Source organism: Chenopodium album, chromosome 7 (genome assembly GCF_948465745.1).
Source record: "Chenopodium album chromosome 7, dcCheAlbu1.1, whole genome shotgun sequence".
In the NCBI taxonomy this organism is placed as follows: domain Eukaryota; kingdom Viridiplantae; phylum Streptophyta; class Magnoliopsida; order Caryophyllales; family Amaranthaceae; genus Chenopodium; species Chenopodium album.
In genome coordinates, this window is record NC_137840.1 from 10,825,526 (window position 1) to 10,845,686 (window position 20,161).

Genomic DNA, 20,161 nt, shown 5'->3' on the forward strand with positions numbered 1-20,161 from the left:
TATTTACAAACCTCAAGAATACATGATACATTTGAAAAATTTTAAGGTAAACGATATATTTTTAAAAACCTTGCGAGTACACAAAACAAATTCCGAAAAAAAAAAAGGACAATTTATTTGAAAATAAAGGCGATAAATACAGAGTATTTGTTTAATAAAAAAAAGAAAAAGGTAAAAGAGACTAGTCAGTGAATAGAAAAAAGAAAAAAACGGAATCGAAAGATAAAAAAGAAAGCTAGATTTAAGGAGAAACGTTGAGATCCGTGTTGTAATCTAATTACAGGTGCTTTAATAGTGTTGCCCAGTCTTCCGACTATAGTATTAGTCTCACTCAACTCAATCCTTGATTATTATTGATTCCTTGTATGTTTCCCTTCAATTCCAATTCCCAATAATAACCAATGCTTCTTTCACCTCTTTTTTAGATTCCTAATGCTATGTTGCTATAGTACTATTACTACTCTCTCGGTTCCTTTCCATCCCTCTTGACTCCATTCAACTCGACTCGACTCGAAACTTATCTCGACTTAAATAAAAGAGAGAAAAATGGGGAAGTCATCTTCATCTTCTTGTTTGAAGATCATTGTATGTGGTGGCGATGCGGCCGAGAATGATGATGTTCATTCTTCTTCTGAGGTTTTTTTTCTATATAATTTTATTTATAAATTATTTTGGGATTTTTAAGTTTTGCATAACTCCAAAAATTTAATTTAAATAATAATTTGCAGTTTTTTTTTGGTTTGTCAGAGCTTGAATCTGCATTGGCTGTTATTTTTTAAAAAAAAGATTAGTTTTTGTTTTTTGGTTTTTAGTTGATTAGTAATTTGGTGCGATCAGTGTTTAAAGCTTTAATTTTTGAATAAATCAGGAGTTTAATTTAACCAGTGTTTAGTTTAATTAATTAATCAAGTATTAATATTCAAGTTGATTAATTTTTTTTTTATTGATTTTTATTTATAAAAAAAACGGTGAGTAATGCTATTAGTTCTGATTTAGTTGTGTTTATGTAAGATCTGATCACATAGTTTAGAACTTCAGATTCAAAAAATGGAAATCAGTGAGTTAAACATGATTTTGGGCAATTATTGAGTTAAAAAAATATCTATTTTGGGAAGTTTGAACTTTGAAGCTCATTGATTTTGATACCCATTTAAGTTATTAAGTGAAAGAAAGCAATTGCTGTTTTTGGATCTGAATAATATTTTCTTTAAAACATTACCAACTTAACCAAAAGCTTAAGCTGATGGTTAAGCCCGAGGAATATGTTTTATACTCTATCAGATGTTATGTTGGTCATTTGCTTACTTGATATTCGCAATTGGTTGATTGGTAAGGGCTGTATAGAGTATTGTTGCCCTTGTTTGTGTAGGAGAATTTGTATTTCGAATTAGAGCACCTAGGGACATTAGCTCATGGTGCGATCTCATAAAAAGCAATCAAAGATAAGATCGAAGAGAAACGCATATAGTGGGACCGTCGTATATGCAATATGTAACCCGATTCTTGTGACATTGTCCCCTCATTAGTTATGGTTGTCCATTCCTCACAGTTAGCAATGATTGTCCATTGTTTGCTTGATTTTTCATTCATTGTATCTCAACACTATCAAATTTTGACATAAAACTCGATTAACTACTTCTCGGGAGTTTATTAAAAATCTAGATTGTCCTGCATCTCTTTAATAAAGATAAATTGAAATGTGGTAATCTCATATAGTGTCGAGTCAAAGAATCATAAGCTGGTGTTTTGATTCTCCTTTGTCCATGCTGTATTGTGTAAATTTTAAAATTTTTTGTGTGTCAAGATCATATTGAGTGTTTTTGGTGAATAATTCCTTATGAAAGCGATGCTGTACCAAACATGAAAAGTACAATAAAGTAGAGCATTTCCTGAGAATTTTTATTTCTCATCCCTTCATAGATTGACTAACAAGTGGTTCCATCTTTCTGTCTTGGACCTAAGAGCTGTTAACATTGTTTTATTACAGGGGCAGAAAGATTGATGTGCCTCGTTTTGCAATTACAGCCGATATCAAATAACTAATTAAATTAGCAGACTGTATTAGACTTATTTATTTATTTATTTTTGGCAAGGATGTATATTAATTTTAAAGCATGTCCACTCTTCAATAAGATCCTCTTATTCTCATATTGAAAAAAGTAGATGCCCCGCCATTTCGTCTTTTTACCAAACAATACCAAATACTAGATTGACTAGGCAAATCTACTATTTGGGGTTGAATTTACTCTTTTCCTATCTACTCTTTACCAAACACCACCATGGACTTCAACTAGAATGGTAACCTATTACTCTTTCAATGTATAAGCTGTCAGTCTCTCATTAAAAGTAGGATAATAATTCTTTGTCTTGCTTCCACAGCAGTTTTTTAGAGTGGAATTTAGCGCCCCTTTGGGAATAGGCAGAGAATAGTCCCCTTTGATAATCTGCAAGACGTGATTGATGTTTTTTTTTTTTCCCTTACAAATGTCATTTGAATGAGAATTTTTTTTGCATTTGGGTAACTTTATGTCTTTATGATCAATTGAATATAGGACTTATGAATTGTTGAATTAACTGTTGTATGCTTGCATAACTCCCTGATATCCTCTAAGGCAAGGCATGCTCTATGGATTTTTCTGGATAAATCTCATTCATTGAAATAGATCTAAGTTGAATGAGATTCATGATAGACAGTGTTATAGTTTTAGAATGATTCTGGTAATGATTGTTAAAAGAGTGGACACATTGAATTTAAATAGGAGTAAGGAAAATAAATATTAAAATTTCAACTTGCGCCAAACTAGAACAAAATAAGCATTCTCTAGATGGTGCTAAGATACCAAACGGGAAGGGGATATTGTAGGCTTTTATTCCTGTGGATGTTTCCATTTCTTATATAACCTTACATTCTACAATGTAATTTTGACATGGCATGGTATAATAACGGGGTTATTACCTTCATGAATGTTGTTTTCTTTTGAAGTCTCATTTTTTTTAATTACTGTTGATTCATTTTTGCGGTAGTTGGTTGCTATATTGTTGCTTCTGTACATTGTCTTAAATATTGGCACCTGAACTTACAGGCAAAGACACCAAATGATAAACGTGGATGGAGTTTCAGGAAAAGATCTGGGAGACATCGGGTGCTAGGCAACAATGTCAATTCGGAAACTACCACTTTACCCGAAAAAGAAACCCCACAAGCTGGTAGTATAAATTTTCAAGCTCCAGTTAAGCCTACAAGTGCTGATGAGAAGCCACAATTGCCAAGACCAGTTGATGAAATTAGTAAAGCAGTTGTTGCTTCAGAAAACGATAATGAATTGAAAACATCACTGGTGGTGGTCACTTCAGAAAATGGTTCAACACGGGAAGAATCAAAAGTTATTCAGGATCAGGATGCTTTCCAAAGTGTTAGCAATAAAACATCTGCCGAATACAAGGTGCCTGATGCTGCTGTTGTTTCAGAATTTGATAGCAAGGAAACATCAGCTGAATCCAAAATGGCTGATGCTGTCGTTATTTCAGAATATGATAGCAAGGAAACGTCAGCTGGATCCAATATGGCTGATGCTGCTGTTGTTTCAGATTATGATAGCAAGGAAACAGCAGCTGAATCCAAAATGGCTGATGCTGCTGTTGTTTCAGAATATGATAGCAAAGAAACATCAGCTGAATCTGAAATGGTTGATGCTGTTGTTGGTTCAGAACATGATAACAAGGAAACTTCAGCTGAATACAAAGTGGTTGAGGCTGTTGATGTTTCAGAAAATGAAAGCAATGATACATCCGATGAATCAAGTATAGCTAGTGAATCTTCTGAAACAAAAGATTCAAGCATCAAGTCTGATGAACCTAAATTGTCTGAGTCAGAGGTGACTTCAGAAACTGCTCGTAATGACAGTTTAAATATGGATGAACCTGTGGCTATTATTATTCAAACAGCTGTGAGAGGGTTCCTGGTAATTATTTATTACTCATGCAGATATTTTTATGGGCTGATTTTCCAGACCAACATATTTTGATGATCTTTTCAAATTTTATTTGTCAGGCTCGAAGAACCTTTGTCCAGTTAAAGAGTGCTGTTAAACTTCAAGCTGTTATTCGTGGACATTTGGTGCGGAGAAATGCTGTTGAAACTCTACATTGCATCAAAGCAATCGTCAAGGTTCAATCCCTTGTTCGCGCTCGCAGTTCAAAGTCATTGGTAATGCACTATTCTACTGGTTACTGCATACCCACTGTTATTGCTTTATGGTTATATATTTCGATGTATAAGATTTTGCTTCGTATATAAATAAATGGTGACAAAACAGAAGGTGTTAAGGGAATTATTGGCCTATTTATCAGCATATGGCTAGTGCTTGGCTGCTTGCAAAGTACAATATGTTTTTATATTAAGAGATATGAAAGAACATAGTTAGCGCTATGTGTTTATTATATCCATTTGGTTTTGGGCTCAATTTTGTCTGGTGTCCAATATATAACATACGTGCTGTTGTCCTATGACATGTTGATGAATTTTGACTGAAGAATTTTGTTGGAGTGTAATGTTTGGTATTTATTTAGCATCTGTTATCCTTTACCTTGTGGAATAGAGAATCCTGCTGTATTTAAATTTTTTTAGCTTAATAAATCAAGCATAACAATGACGTTGCAGCTTATGCTGACGTGAAGCCATTATTTTCCTTTCGTATAATACTATTTGTATGTCCAAGCTTTCATTCATACGGAGTAACTTCTATTGCAATGCTGTGTTTGCTGAGTATACTACCCTTTTTGCATCATATGCAGTGTATCCTTATCTATTTTTTTTGTTAATAAATACATGAACACTATTTAATTAAATAAAGTATCTTTTACCACTTTTACGGTAGGATTAAAGTGTCTGTTCTAACCTATTTCACTTTGTTTCAGGGCCAGAAAACTAAACCAAATGATGCTCAATTTTCCATTGTGAAGCTGCTCCAAAATAGTTTTACCCGTCAGGTAAGCGTTTTTTTTTTTTTTTTTTTTTTTTTTTTTTTTTTTTTTTTTTTTTTTTTTTTTTTGCAACTTGGGCCACCCTTTGTTTCTGACATTGAAACTTGAAACAAGTTTTTTGTCTAATTGGGGTCAATTGTTGTTATTGTTTAGTTGTTGGAGTCAACGTCAAAGCCCAAATCTCTAAATATTAGATGTGATCCTATGAAGCCTAATTCAGCCTGGAGTTGGTTGGAGAGATGGATGGATGTCTCAACATCTGAAGTTGCTGAAAAATTAGAACCTAGTGAGGAACCAGACAATTTGAACGAGGCTCAGAAACGTGCTTTGCAAGCAGATGATAAGTCTTCGCCACCAGTCTTTTGTGACTCGTTAGATTCAAGTTTCAGTATGAGGGATAGGGAAGAATCGGTTGAAACTGAAGATATTGCTGATGATGTTACGATTGGTGATACCTGCTCAGGTTGTCCTTTGTCAACAGACTTCATGATAGAGCAATCTCATCTGCAAAAGCAAGACACACTTTATGAGGATGTGGCTTCTGCTGAGATCAAGTCTAGTGCATTAGAAATCACACACACAAAAGAAGAGCCTGTTCTTGATGATATACCTGCCACACTAGCCACTGAGATCCAACAGCCTAAACTTTCTATGAAGCGTTCTGCAACTTCCGAGCTGAATGATGAGGGAAAGAAGTTTGTATACGGATCAAGGAAGTCAAGTAATCCTGCGTTCATTGCTGCTCACTCAAAGTTTGAAGAATTGACTTCATCTGGAAACTCAGAAAAATTAAATGTTTTGTCTGATCAAGATGTTGAATCTGAACCCTATGTAAACTTAGCTCCTTCCCTTGAAGGTGTCAAGAAACGTAATAAATCTAGTGATGTTGAGGCTTCTGAAACTTTGGATCCTCGGATTCATGTTGCTAGATCTGAATGTGGAACTGAACTCTCAATTTCTTCCACTCTTGACTCGCCTGATAGATCAGATATGGAGAATGCAGAAGCTTTGCCAGAAGTCCGGTTTTTGGAGGAGACATCTTGTCTGCCTGGCGGAGAGAAGCAAGATGATGCCATGCTCAGTAATTGTGTGACTGATGTACCTTCTACTTTGACTGAGCAGGGAGAATTTAATGAGAGCAATGGTGTATTTGTTGATCCAGTAGCCGTTGAGGCTAGCCCACAGGTGGATCAAATACTCGAGACAAAGGAATCTGATGTGCAGTCTGATATTGCACCTGTGAGTTCTGAGACCAAAACAGACTCCTCAACTGTGAAGCAGAATCATCAAGAAAATGGATGTAGTGTGCCCATAGAGCATGAACCTTCAACAGGTCGTCAAACATACAAATTGTCACCTGAAGCTTCACCTCAAAGCCATAAGACAGTCTCAGAATCTCAGGGAACACCTTCCAGCCAAGCCTCACTAAAAGGTAAAAGGAACAAGATTGAAAGGCATGGATCCAACAAAAAACGTAATCCTCCATCTGCAGAAAAAAGGTCTCCATTAAACACAAATGTGGACTCGGGTGCAAGAAGTAGTACTGAGAATTTGCCCAAGGATCACAAAAGTGCAAAGAGAAGAAATTCTTTTGGTTCAACAAAATCTGACATTGCAGATCAGGAGTCCAGAGATAGTAGTAGTCGTCTGCCGAGCTATATGCAAGCTACAGAATCTGCCAGAGCCAAGGCTAGTTCTTCCCCTAGATCAAGCCCAGATGTTCATGATAAAATGGATTACTCTAAGAAAAGGCATTCACTACCTGCAACTGGCAGGCAAGGGTCTCCTCATGTTAACCGATCAGCGCCACAGAGTGCAAAAGCTAATGGTTCCCATCCTTCTAACGGTAATTTCTAAATCCTTTTAGGTGATGAGATTAAATTGGATTATTCTCCATCAAGAGAATAGCTTTTCAAAGATTATAAAATATGCTTATGATCTATTGACCCTGATGATATCCAATGTAAGTTACATACATGTCTAACACACTGTGTTGAACCCTCAACCTTTCTGGCCTTCTGGGACCTCTTTACGCATGATGCTTTTTCCTTAACATGCTGAAATTAGTAAAGCGGAGGCGAAGTGAAAAGTAGGAAAATCTTTAGACATCTAATAAAGGGTATAAACTAAACTCCCGTGATACAACTCACAAGGTTTAACATAATATTTTACTGGATGAATGATGCAACTTTACCAGTCCCATAGTGTAGACCAGTCAATGAAGTAATTTTGTTATAGCTAAAGTCCGCTCATGTTTTCTTTCCTGCTCTTTAACCTGTGGCAAAATCTGTTTCTTGATGTGAAGTAAAATATTTGTCTGAGAAAGAATTACAGCAAACCCCTCCTTCTGATTCAGATTTATCAGTGGAACTTCAAATGCTTTTTACCTTACTAAAGAACGAATGATGTGAACTATTCCTAAAATTAAAAAACACGGGTCAATAATCTTAATTAAAGCTCCAACACCTTGCTGATGTTTGCAATCTTAGAAGGAATGACTTATGATTAGGTTGACCTACTGTTAATCCAATGTTAAGATTTAGCTGATCCTATGTTTATAATTTTTTTTCGCATTGCATTTATACCTGCTTCACTTTTCTTTTCCTTATCAGACTTCTTTTTAGCATATAGCTAGCTAGTTTTTCCTCTAGTCCCTTGATGTTTGCTTATGTAGTTCTTTGAGACAGAGAAAGAGAGAACTTGATTTAATTAACTGTATAGTTCCTTTTCTTTTCACAGAGAGGAAATGGCAAAGGTGAAAAGGTGCTGCAAGGAGTCGTATGACCTAATGCAGCAAGAATGGATCTTTGGTGTAGCCGAAATCAAGGCTCAAGAAGCTTTCCATTTGCACTGAACCTTGTACCTTTACACTTAGGCTTACTAGATCATTTAATGGAGTGTGAGTTTGTTTGTGAAATATATAGAAGGGTATATTTAATTTTTTTATCTGTACATTATAATCTCATTATTGTTTTCACTTTTCACCAACCTGAGTTTTATCATCGAGGTTTGCGATATGAAGGTGTGCACATGTTTGTATGACTGATTTCTAGTATTATGTGAGATTTGATTCGCATCATTGTACTGTTTCCTTCTAATGTTAGCTTCTTATTCTGCATTTTTGATGGAATCTGATTAATTTCAGTAATTATCAGTTGAATTAAGCTACTTCCAACTTCATGGAGATGCATTCCCATGCCAAAAAATACTGTTTGTTCAGAAGAGCCTGATTTTGAAGATTTTTGAGCATTATGTTGCACTTCAATAACTCTTTAAAAATCCAAATCATGTCTAATAAATTTTTAGAATGTATTTACTTGCTTCGATGATTAACAAGATAGAAATATTTAGGCAACCGTCTATTACTCTATTAGTTAGAAATAATATAAAAGAAGAGCTCCCAAAATGTGACAATATAGGCACAGAGTATCTGCACCACAGTCTGCCTAGTTAATATTAAGAATTTCAGACTTGCTCATCCCATAGTTCTTCAAGAGTTTTGTACCCAGCAGACGCCTCATGCACCAAATACACGGCTTTCTCCATATTTTCCTGCATTCAAGTGAAAAAAAAACTAGGTGTTAGACAAAAGAAACGCATGAAAAACACCATGATAATACTGGTAGTAAAAAATCAGAAAACATGCAAGTGTATTCATCAGTTTCCCAATTCAACCAACTCAAGAGCATAACCATTCCAATTTTGCGTAAACTTGCATCAAGAATCTATAATTCCGTACTAATTTTAAATGCAGTATGACCAAGTAGAAACTATTACAAACTGTACTTGCCTGCTTCAATCAATCAATCAATCAATCAAAGCCTTAATCCCAAAAGTGGGGTCGGCTAACATGAACCAAATTTGATTATTCCGTGTAGTCATCAACATAAATCTTTCTCCTCCATCCCTTACGATCCAAAACTTCATCCTCACGTAAATCCATGCACTTCATATCCTTCCTCACTCCTTCCAACCAAGTCATCTTTGGTCTCCCTCTTCCTCGTTTAATCCCTCCATGGTCCCACTCTTCCACTCTTCGCACCGGTGCACCCTCGGGTCTCCGTCTTACATGTCCAAACCAACGCAGACGATTTTCCCTTAATTTATCTACAATGCCCGCCACACCTACTTTCTTGCGAATAACCTCATTTCTGATTCTATCTCTTAAAGTGTTTCCACACATCCACCTTAACATGCGCATTTCCGTAACCTCCATCTTTTTAATATGCTCTTTCTTAGAAGCCCAACATTCTGTACCATAGAGCAACACTGGTCTTATGGCAGTCCTGTAGAATTTTCCCTTCAACTTTAAGGGAATGCTGCGGTCGCATAGCACTCCCGTGGCCGCTCTCCATTTAAGCCACCCTGACTTAATCCTGTGGGTCACGTCTTGATCAATGTCACCATTCTTCTGGATGATCGACCCTAGGTACTTAAAACATTCACTCATGGTCAAATCCTTTCCATCCAAACTCACCACTTCATTGCTTGTCCCCCTCTGAGTGCCAAAACGACATACCAAATATTCAGTCTTACTCCGACTTAGCTTAAACCCTCTAGATTCCAACCTTTGCCTCCATTGCTCCAACTTGACATTAACCCCATCCTTAGTCTCATCCACCAAAACGATATCATCTGCGAACAGCATACACCATGGAACCTCATCTTGAATTGGTCTAGTTAATTCGTCTAGAACCGTTGCAAAAAGAAAAGGGCTTAATGCAGACCCTTGATGCAATCCGATTGTAATAGGGAAATCTTTTGTCAACCCTCCGCATGTCCTCACATTTGTTGACACATCCCGATACATATCCTTAACTAGGTCTACATACCTTCGTGGGATACCTTTCTTCAACATTGCCCACCAAAGTTTAATTTCAGAAAATTTACAGAGCAAATCTTCTGGTGTGGACCAACTGAAAACATCCATGTTTTGCTTCAGCCTTGATTCATTGGAGGTTTTAGGCAATACACTATGCCCCATCTGAAGCCCCCAACGAAGAGCTACTTGTGCCGGAGACTTGCCTAGTTCATGTGCAAGCTTATTCAGTATAGGATTGGCAAGAAGCCTTTTATTCTTATCTTCTTCAGGAATTGTTGACCCCAATGGTAAAAACCCCTGAAGAAGAGAAGTTTACACATCATTCAACCGAATATTTACCAAATACGATGTAGAATTTAAGTGTTAAAAAGTTAGCCTGATAACTTACAGATAGATGTATGTTCTTTGATCTACAAAATTCATGCAGCTTCTTTTGTTGCCACAGAGGATGACATTCAACCTGGTTTACAGCAGGAGGTACGCGAGCAACTTCCAGAAGCTTGCCTAGTTTCTTTATAGAGAAATTGCTAATTCCAATGGCTCGGACCTTACCTGAATCATACAACGCCTCCATTGCTTTCCATGTGCTAGGTATGTCAGCAGGAGCAAATCTTCTCTGGATTGTTATAACGGAATCCCTTTTTCTCCTTTACCGAAAAATGTATCTTTCAGGCATAGATAACAACAGCATTGAAAAATCAGAATACGTCCCTCTAACATTTATTACTCACATAATAAAGAGAAATAGGCACGTAGTTAAGAAATGGAGGGAGTACTTGTAAATATTACTCGTACTAACTACAAAAAAACTGATTTCTCATGACAGAGTGATGATTACCTGTTTTTGATTTCCATAGATGTGAGCACAATCAATGTGTTGATAAGCCAACTGCATCAGGATACAACAATAAGATGTCAACAAAATCGGTTTAGCGATTGATCTTATAAATCGCACCAATGTTAGCCACTTAAGGGGCCATTCGGGGTTTGCCCCCAGTAAATTATTGTAATTAATTGAACTTAGATTTACTTACGGGACATAGTGATTAGTTTTGAGCAATAGGCAAAAGAATCAACAAAATTAACTAACTTCCTACAAACTACATGTATTCTTTTCTTTAATTAAGCAACAAAATTGAAAATTCAAGTTAATGATCATATACAATGCAATAATTGGTTTCAAAAATCCAAAATTTGAGTTGATTATAAAACCTTTGGAGCTTACCTTAATGGCAGCAGCAGTAATATGTGGAGGAGCATCATATGTGCCGAAATTAAGTGAAGAAATTTTGAGTCCATTATTTAACTCAGAATTTCTGAATTTTCCATTATGTGACATAAGCAAAATGGTAGCACAGTAACGGCACCCGGCCTTCGTCGTCTAGTGAAACCAAACTTTGTGTCAATTAGTGCATCTTGTGTGTGGTTGGCCACACCATGTGACCATTTATTAAAAAACAAAGTAACCCTTGTAACATTGACCTGGTAACCCCTTGTAATATTGACCAACTCCTATTATACTAACGAAGTAACCCATGTAAAAGTGAACGAGTAACCCCTATAACACTAATAAAGTAACCCTAATAATAGATGGCCACACCGTGTGACCAGCCACATATAAGACTTTGTGTTAATTAAAACCTGTTACAAGTTAATAAAGAATGAGCGTGATATCCTTTAGCTCCTATTATTGTTTCCGTATATAATCTATATTTTTTTTCTCTTAATTTCCTCCCTAACCCTAGCCTTAGTAATATTTTGTTACGCTGTAACAGTATTATATTGGTCATAAATAGGGGTGAGCAAACCGGGTACCCGGCCAAAATTTTAGGACCTGGACTTGAAATTGGTTGGAACCGGGTCCTAAAATTTAGGAATTGGTATTGGAACCACCGGGTTCCGGTTCCGGGCACCAACTTATGTATGTATTTGTTAAAATATAATACAAATTATAATTCTTATTTTATTTAGGTTTATTTTTAGCGTTTAATACTTATATTTATAAATGCATTAAGCTATTTAAATATATGTTAGGTATTAATAATACTATTTTTAATTTACAAATTAGATACATTTAACATATTTTTATTATCTAAAATTTATTTAGTTTAGCATATATTAGGTAACCGGGTACCCAACCGGTTCCAGTTCCAAAAAGTTGGGAATTGGAATTGGAATTGGTTATAAACATGTCCTTAATTTATTACCCGGAATTGGAACCACCGAGTCCAATTCCAGTTCCGGACCTGCCGGTTCCAATTTCGGGTACCCGGAATTTTTGCTCACCCCTAGTCATAATGTCATATAGATATGAAGAATTTTTATAATTAGAAAAAAAAAAAAATTAGAGAATAAAAAATTAGGTCTGTTGTTTCAAAAAACATAAATAAAAAGTTTTTTAATTAAAACCTGGTCATATATATATGTTGATGCACCTTGATAGAGAGTGGTCTGATCATGCCCCGATCAAGCTTCTTTTGGAGTCTAGAGCATCTGAGAGGTTGGGTGAGAAGCCCTTTCGTTTTGAGCTGATTTGGCAACTAAAGGAGGGGTGTGAAGGGGTTGTTGAGAATGCATGGAGTAGTGGTTCAACCTTGGAGTTGTTGAGAATGCATGGAGTAGTGGAATGCATGGAGTAGTGGTTCAACCTTGGAGTTAAACCTTGCTTCCTGTACTTCAGATTTGAAAGAATGGAGTGTTCAAAAGTTTGGTACTGTTTTTCCTGAAAAAAAGAAAAAAGAGCAAAACTGAAAAAAAATTGAATAAGGGAGGACTTACTGCTGCACAACTTGAGAAACGTAGGGCTCTGATCAAGGATATATATAGTTGTTCTCGTGCGTGCAACATGAGGAAACTTTTTAGAAGCAAAGGTCGCGTGTTTTATGGCTATCGGAAGGAGATAAAAATACAAAATTCTTTTCGTTAGGGTTGGTGAGTGCACAACAGAAGTGAAGATGTGTTTGATTGAGAAATATAAATTGAATTGATAATTGACAAGACAATCTATATCTATACTTAGTATTTAAAAACTCAAACCAAAAAGACATGTGTCCTCATCCTATTACACTTCTCCATCTTCTTTTCCAAGCCAATGTGCCACATGTCATCTTATATGTTTAATTTTTTTTTTATTACAATATCTTTCTTCACTCTTTCATTAAACCCTTCATCTTCATCTCCCCTCTTCAATTCAACCATTTTCTTTTCTTATTTAATTTTAGTTCCCCTCACCTTCTTTTTCACAAAGCTTCATTTTGAATCAAAGTCTAAAAAGATAAATTTCTTTAATCATGGTTTTTGTTACACATTACACCCATACTAATTTATTGATATTTCATCACTCATCTCTCAATACAATTATCTATGAACAACCCGTGCATTGCACGGGACAGAAGGCTAGTTAATATAAATGAACACACAATTTTATGTAACGACAACGTCGACAAGATCTTTTATTCCACTATTTGAAAATAGGAGAGTACAAGTATCCCTTTAAGGGTTTATATTACAATAGAACTATCTCTCTATAGTACAACCATGTATTATATTCTAGCTAATAGCTTCCAATGTCAATAATGCTCTAGAACATTCAAGTAGGATATTATTCTAGAGAAATCAAAAGCAAGTAATGAACTTGCTTGATTTTGGAAGCCTCTAGAATATGCACAATACTCCACCGAAATAACGAGCTTATAAAATTTGGGTCATACCCAACACTTTCACCAACGAGCTTCGAGTAGAAAGCGACGGAACACCATCCATAAATTAGTTGATGATGAAGGTATTGTACGGTCAGGTGATGAGGATATGGGACGTATTGCTGTTGATTACTTCCAACAATTGTTTACCTCCTCTAATCCCTCTTTGATCGAGCAAGCCTCTAGAGTCACGACATATATGAATTTGGCTTTGCAGGCTGAATATACTAGTGATGAAGTGAAGTTTGCTCTGAGCCAAATGCATCCAATTAAAGCCCCGGGACCAGATGGTATGTGTCCTTTATTTTTTCAATCTTATTGGCATATTGTTTGTCCATCGGTTTCTAGTTTTGTGCTGTCTATATTGCGGGGTGTTCCTATTCCCCATTTCATGAATCATACTTATATTGCTCTTATTTCGAAAAAAGATAAGATGGATCGTATGGTTGATTTTCGGCCAATTTCTTCGTGCAATGTGGTATATAAGTTGGTCTTGAAAGTTCTGGCCAATCGTTTGAAGATTTTTCTTGATAAGATTATTTCTGTTAATCAAAGTGCTTTTACTTCTGGTCGACTGATTACTAATAATATTTTGGTGGCTTTTGAGTTATGAAGAATTTTCCGAATAAGGGTGGCTGCATGGCTATGAAGTTAGATATGTCAAAAGCTTATGATAGGATTGAGTGGGATTTTTTGGATGATGTGCTCGAAAAATTTGGTTTTGATGAGAAGTGGCAGAATAGTGTTATGGATTGTGTAAGATTAGTTACTTTTTTTGTGCTTGTTAATGGCCGGCCAATTGATGAGTTTTCTCCCAGGAGGGGTGACATGTTAAAGTCGTATCACCCAATCAAAAGTAATGCCTAAATCCTCTAACTAATGCAGATAGGAAAGTAGGGTCGAATCCACAGGGAAACTGGTCTTTCTATTCCTAATTAATTAAAGCAATCTAAATTATTAAGTAGCAAAATAATATATTGGTGAAAGGAAACTAAACTACTAAGAGTAAAAGTAGAGAAGAATAAGAATAGAGAAAATCAATGAATAAAAGATTTAGGGCATATGTTCACCAATAAATAACATTCCAAGATAAAACATAATAATCAATCATCAATGCATCAATTAATCAGATCATAAAGGGCTTTCGCTACGTATTACAATCGCAGAATTAATTTACAGGTATTAAATCTCATCTCTTGAATCTCGACTTAACCATTTATAAATTAACCTGCTTATTGAAACTAGACCTAAATATTAATTCTCATCTCTTGAATCTCAAATCAATATTGTCAAACTCATGCATAAAAGATCAGGCCTAATCTAGTCACAGAGCATTAAATCAATCAATAGGAAATTAATCTAGCATTGATAATTAACAATAATAAATTACCCCTTCATATTATTTATGGATTCCTATAAACCCTAGAAAGGAAACTACCCAGACATAATTAAATATAAACTAAACAAAGCAATTAAAGGAGACATGATGAAAGAATTAAAGTAAAATAAATGAGATTAAAGTAGAAGAAATCGTTACCAAAGTAATCAGAAGTAAGGAGTTGAATTAAGAACAAAGTTGTAGAGAGAGAAACTAATCTAAAGCTAATTAGAGAGAGAAATTCTAAGAGAAGAAGTTCTAAGCAAAAGCATTAAAATTGTATTTAAATCTTAAAACAATTACTCCTAATTAAAACAAAAACAAATCGCCGGAATTAACTTTAAAAATCTGGCGCCCGATCGGGCCCGCCTTTTCTTCAGTAATAGCTTCTCTCGCGCCGGTCGGGCCCGGGCACTTGGGCACGTTTTGGACTTCGGTTGGGCTCTGATTCTTCGGCCCAATCCGGATTTCCTCTCCGGGTCTTGAATACTCGGTCCAAATACTAAGCCCTTAATCACCGATTCGATGACTCTAACCGGCCCTCGGCTATAAAAACTGGTCGTGCTCCTCCAATGCTCGTAGATACTCCATAATATCTCGGGAAAATCCTCCAAAAGTGCAAATTCCTACAAAAGTCAACCAAATCTATGAAAACACTAGAAAACACCAATTAGTAATAAAAGTGAATCTAAAGAGCCAAAAACACTACTAATTATGACCAAGGGACGGGGGTAAAACACAATATAAAATGGACATATCAAAATCCCCCAAGCCAAACCTTTGCTTGTCCCTAAACAAAGATCTCATCAATGAATAAATAAATACATGCCTCACCCCAAATAGTAAAAATCAAGCACAAACAATTCAAGGCAAATCTAATAAACATGTTTCAATATCAACCAATCTCATCCATCCAATTACTCTTCCTCCCTAACAATTGTCAAATAGAGAAAACCACAAGAGCATATAGAATTCAAGACTAGTGCTCACACACTCAACTCTCATTTATGTGGCGAGTAAAAGATATACTCGATCGCTCTCCAACCAACCCCTTTAATGTGAACAATTCCCTCCCAAACTCACAACTCTCGTGTGTTTAAATAGACAAGCACTCAACCTACTAGTCGACTCGAAATATGTCAAATCATAACTTGCATTGATAAACAACACTTTCACATTCATACAATTCTATGCACAAAGGTCGGAAGGTCTTTAAAGCTTGTAATGTAAAGCTAGGGTAAAGGGTAGGAAATATTTGGGAAAATGTGAGAGAAAAGCAATGCTTAAGGTAGAAAATCCTAATAAAACCATGGTAAAAAATAAATGATGACCAATCATCTCCAACATACTCAACTCTAACAAAAGTTCACCAAATACAACTCCAAACATAAACAACAATCCCAACACTTACAAATTTCACTCATAAAGATACAATAATGTAACACTTGAGCGAATAACAAACTTTAACTCTTCAAACTTGATTTTTTTTTTCATTGAAACTCAATTTTATTCTTCTTTCTTTTGATCAACCTTCACTTAGAATACTTGAACTTTTTTTCATTGTTCACTTTTTTTTTAACTTCTCTTTTTTTTCAAATCATCATACTTTATTTTTTCAAGAAAATTCAACTTTTCAAACTCATAAAAAATAAACTATGATCAAGAACATAATAACTTCTCAAAATCCACCCAAATTGTGCAAATAATAAGCACAATAAAAACTCCCTCACCTCACTCACTAATAGCTCCCCCAAGCCAAGCTTGGGACTAGTAACCAATGGGGAAAAATAGGCTTGTAATGTGGCTAATAAACAACAAAAAGTCAAGGCAACAACATGGGTAGCAAGAAGGGAACAAATGTATCTAAAATCATCTGAAGGCTACCTAAAAGAACAAATGCCTTCGTCCTCCATAATGTGCATAATAATGAGTCATATAAACATTACTCATAGTTGCAAACCAATACTTAAATTCATTGACATACCAGGAACTATCACACAATTCCTAACCAAATCAATTAGTCAAGCACTATATTCACAAGCAGTTGGGAAAAATTGACGCATGTTAGGACATCTAAGTAATCAAACTTCAAATCATGATCAACAAATCCACAATGCTTGTCATCATATACCAAGAATCAAAAAAATATTATCCAAGTATAGGGCACAGGGAAGCATGATTTACAATTCATTGGAACGTATTTTTGGATTTTTTTTATTTTTCAATTTTTTTTGTATTTTTCAAATAAGAAAGCAATAAAACTAACCTAGAAAGCAATAAATCTAATCTAAGAAAACACACCAAAAATAAAAGAAAAGAGAAAAAGAAATATACCAAATCCAAAAATCTCCCCCCAAGCCAGAATCAGACAATGTTCTCATTGGCTCGGGAACTAGCCCAGCTGGCTAATCCTCATCATCCTCATCCATGGATTCGAATCCTCCACCGCTACCACCTGCACCACCTGCACCAGAAGAGCTACCACCAAAATAGTTATGCTGAAAACCCCTAGCCGGTCCCCCAAAAGGTATGTCCTGGTCGTACCCGTAGAAAGATGAATAGTCAGTATAAATACCACGGGCGGTGGGATCTCTATCGTATCCCTGGGGTGGGGGATGAAACCAATCAGGGTGTAGGGAATATTTCAAGCATTACCCCAAACTTGAACACCACTATGATCATACACGTAAGCATGGTGGCGTCCAAAGGGAAGGAAGTTAGAGCAAAAGAGTCGCCAACAAGTTTTAGGAACTTGTGAACCGTTCACGGGATGAAGGTTACACCCCTTAACGATCCAGGATATCGTTAACTCCAATAGGGCTGGAATTAAGACTGGTAGTTCGGGGATGAAGGTACAAATCTAACCTTAAAGAGATTGAACCTGCCCTAATAATAAGCCTCTACTTTATTCTGATCGTATTCATGTGCGCTTTCTGACTAACATGCAATCAATAGGTTTAACCCTAAACCTGTTTATCTATGTTGGTTGAATATTAATGCACAAATAAAACTATTATTGGCGATCACTTGAATTATAATCATATTAGCCCTAAAAAAGATTATTAATTATCTTATTAAGCGTGATTACAAGTATCAATTCCCTTTAAACATGCATAAAAGGCGTGATCAAGCAATAACAATAAATATAATCATCAAGCAACATAATAATTATCATAATAATCATGATTAAAGTAACCATGTTAAAGCATAATAATACCAAGATCCTAGGCATGATACTAACAAGATTAATAACAAACCCTAGCATGTCACTAAACATAAAGATCAAATATTTAGCCCTAACATGATACTAACATGAATATTAGGAAAGAAAGTAGGAAGCATCGCAGGAATCACAATTGTCATATTTGATATTATAACCTTTTCTCTAAACATAATACTAGGAATCATTGTTGTCATTCAAAACATAAAACATCCTAATATGATACTAGGAATCATAATAACAACCTAGACATGATTTTTATATCATAATAACAATGAAAACAATTAAAGCACTTACTTGGATGCCTCGTACCTCTTCTAATAACAAAATACACACGTTAGTAATTTCAAGGAAAATAATAAAACAAAGAATTAAATAAAATAGTTGAAATAGAGATTTGGGACCAAACCCTCAGAAATCAAACCTTTCACGTCTAAGGAGAAGGCAACTTCGAACTTGGCTAGGTGTGTCTAGATCTTGTGAATGCGGAATTTTGTATGAGAAAAACAAGTTTAGAAAGAGAGAGAAGATATCAAGAGATTCTTGATGAGAGTTGGTGAGAAGAATTGATAGTTGTTGATTGTTGGTGGAAATTGATGATGAGAATTGATGATTGAAAATGGAGGTTTTAGGAGGCTATTTATAGAGAAAATCAGCTAGATATGATAAAAAACGAATCAGAGTTTCGAAAAGAATAAAACACGACTGCAGCGCCAAACACGCGCCTGTCGCCAAACGCTAGGCCTGTCGCCAGACGCTGCAATCAGCTTTTCCACGTGTTTTCTTATTTTGATAAAATTTAAGCGTACAAGAGGGTAAAGCTGTAATTTCCTTAAAAACACTTCTTTTATTCTAAATAAAACTCTTAAAACTCATTTATCAATGCTAATCAAATTAGGATTCAAAAGAACCTTCTAGAAGATTCTAGAAGACTATAATCAATCATAATTGCATTAGGAATGATAAATCATAATAGGCCCTCCTCTAGATCATTGGGCCGCATATAAAGATCAAACTGGGCCTAGTTTAGTAATTTGGCCATAACTTCCTCATTATTCATCGGAATTGGGCTTATAATATATCGTTGGAAAGCTCATTTCGAGCCCAATCCAACTACACTATTATTGTACCCTTGCTATGGACCAAACTAAACTGGATTGGCTATTTTCATAAAATAGGTTTTCAAAAACAGAGAGAAAGAAAAGAATTAAAAACTAACCGCAACACTAGACTTTCCACACTTTCACTTCATATGATTAAGATTCGATGTGAAAGGTACTAATCACTGGGTTTGATTTTAGGGAGACACAAATGGGTGTCTACACAACGTAAATAGCATCGTCGGGAATATTGCCCTGACGAGCATAATCATCATACATCAGATACAGGGCTCTACCCCGGTTCCTCTCAAGGTACCCTAATCGCTGGTCAAGGGAGCCTACCATCCTCCTAAGGTCGCCATGTGAATGCTCTATACGTCCTATGACTTGACCTATACTGTGAAGATCCCAAACTGTCTTAGAGTCGCTATGGGGAGGAGGTGGTGCTGCATGAGACATACGAGGTGGTGAAAGCACTACCTCGGGCTTAGACTGGGGTGGTGGGACTGGTGGTGCTTGCCTCCTAGCGTGGGCAACTAATAGGTCATACGTGTAAGACTCTTGCCTAGGGGGAAAAGCGATCAACTCGGGATTAGGCAGGGGAAAGATAGGCAATGGTTGTTCCGTCCCTGTCCTAATGCACGAATGGGGGACTCTCTGGCTATCCAACCGTACCCAACCCAAGTCCTCTAGGTACCTAGCAGTCATGTAGGTATCTAGTCCACAGTTAGAGAGACCGTGAGGTCCACTCTCAACAAACCCGACCTTCTTAACTGTTATTCTGGTGATGAGGCCTCCTAGACGAATCAGGGTACTAGGATGGTCACTAGCCGAGGCATGTCTACTGAGGTGGAAGATGATGTATCTAGCAATGTTTAGCTTACCGTTCCCAAATACATAGTGTCCAATTACATCTAATTCATTAGTTTGGGCATTGTGCCGCTTATTCCTACCCAAAAA

At 36.1% G+C, this 20,161-nt stretch overlaps 2 protein-coding genes across 2 annotated transcripts; one reads left to right on the top strand and one right to left on the bottom strand.

Moving 5' to 3' along the window:
• Positions 1-324: 324 nt before the first annotated feature.
• LOC145638907 (protein IQ-DOMAIN 32-like) lies at positions 325-8,062 on the top strand. The gene is made up of 6 exons (XM_081689966.1): positions 325-636; positions 3,084-3,962; positions 4,052-4,207; positions 4,918-4,989; positions 5,137-6,829; positions 7,723-8,062. The coding sequence occupies exons 1-6, from the start codon at positions 547-549 to the stop codon at positions 7,740-7,742; spliced, it is 2,910 nt and encodes a 969-aa protein (XP_081546092.1). The 5' UTR covers positions 325-546; the 3' UTR covers positions 7,743-8,062.
• A 386-nt stretch (positions 8,063-8,448) lies between these two features.
• On the bottom strand, positions 8,449-10,398 carry LOC145639991 (NADPH-dependent aldo-keto reductase, chloroplastic-like). Its single transcript, XM_081691301.1, has 4 exons — positions 10,194-10,398; positions 9,711-10,102; positions 8,770-8,773; positions 8,449-8,535 (listed from the first exon to the last, which is right to left on the bottom strand). The coding sequence occupies exons 1-4, from the start codon at positions 10,377-10,379 to the stop codon at positions 8,449-8,451; spliced, it is 669 nt and encodes a 222-aa protein (XP_081547427.1). The 5' UTR covers positions 10,380-10,398.
• Between the last annotated feature and the right edge of the window lie 9,763 nt (positions 10,399-20,161).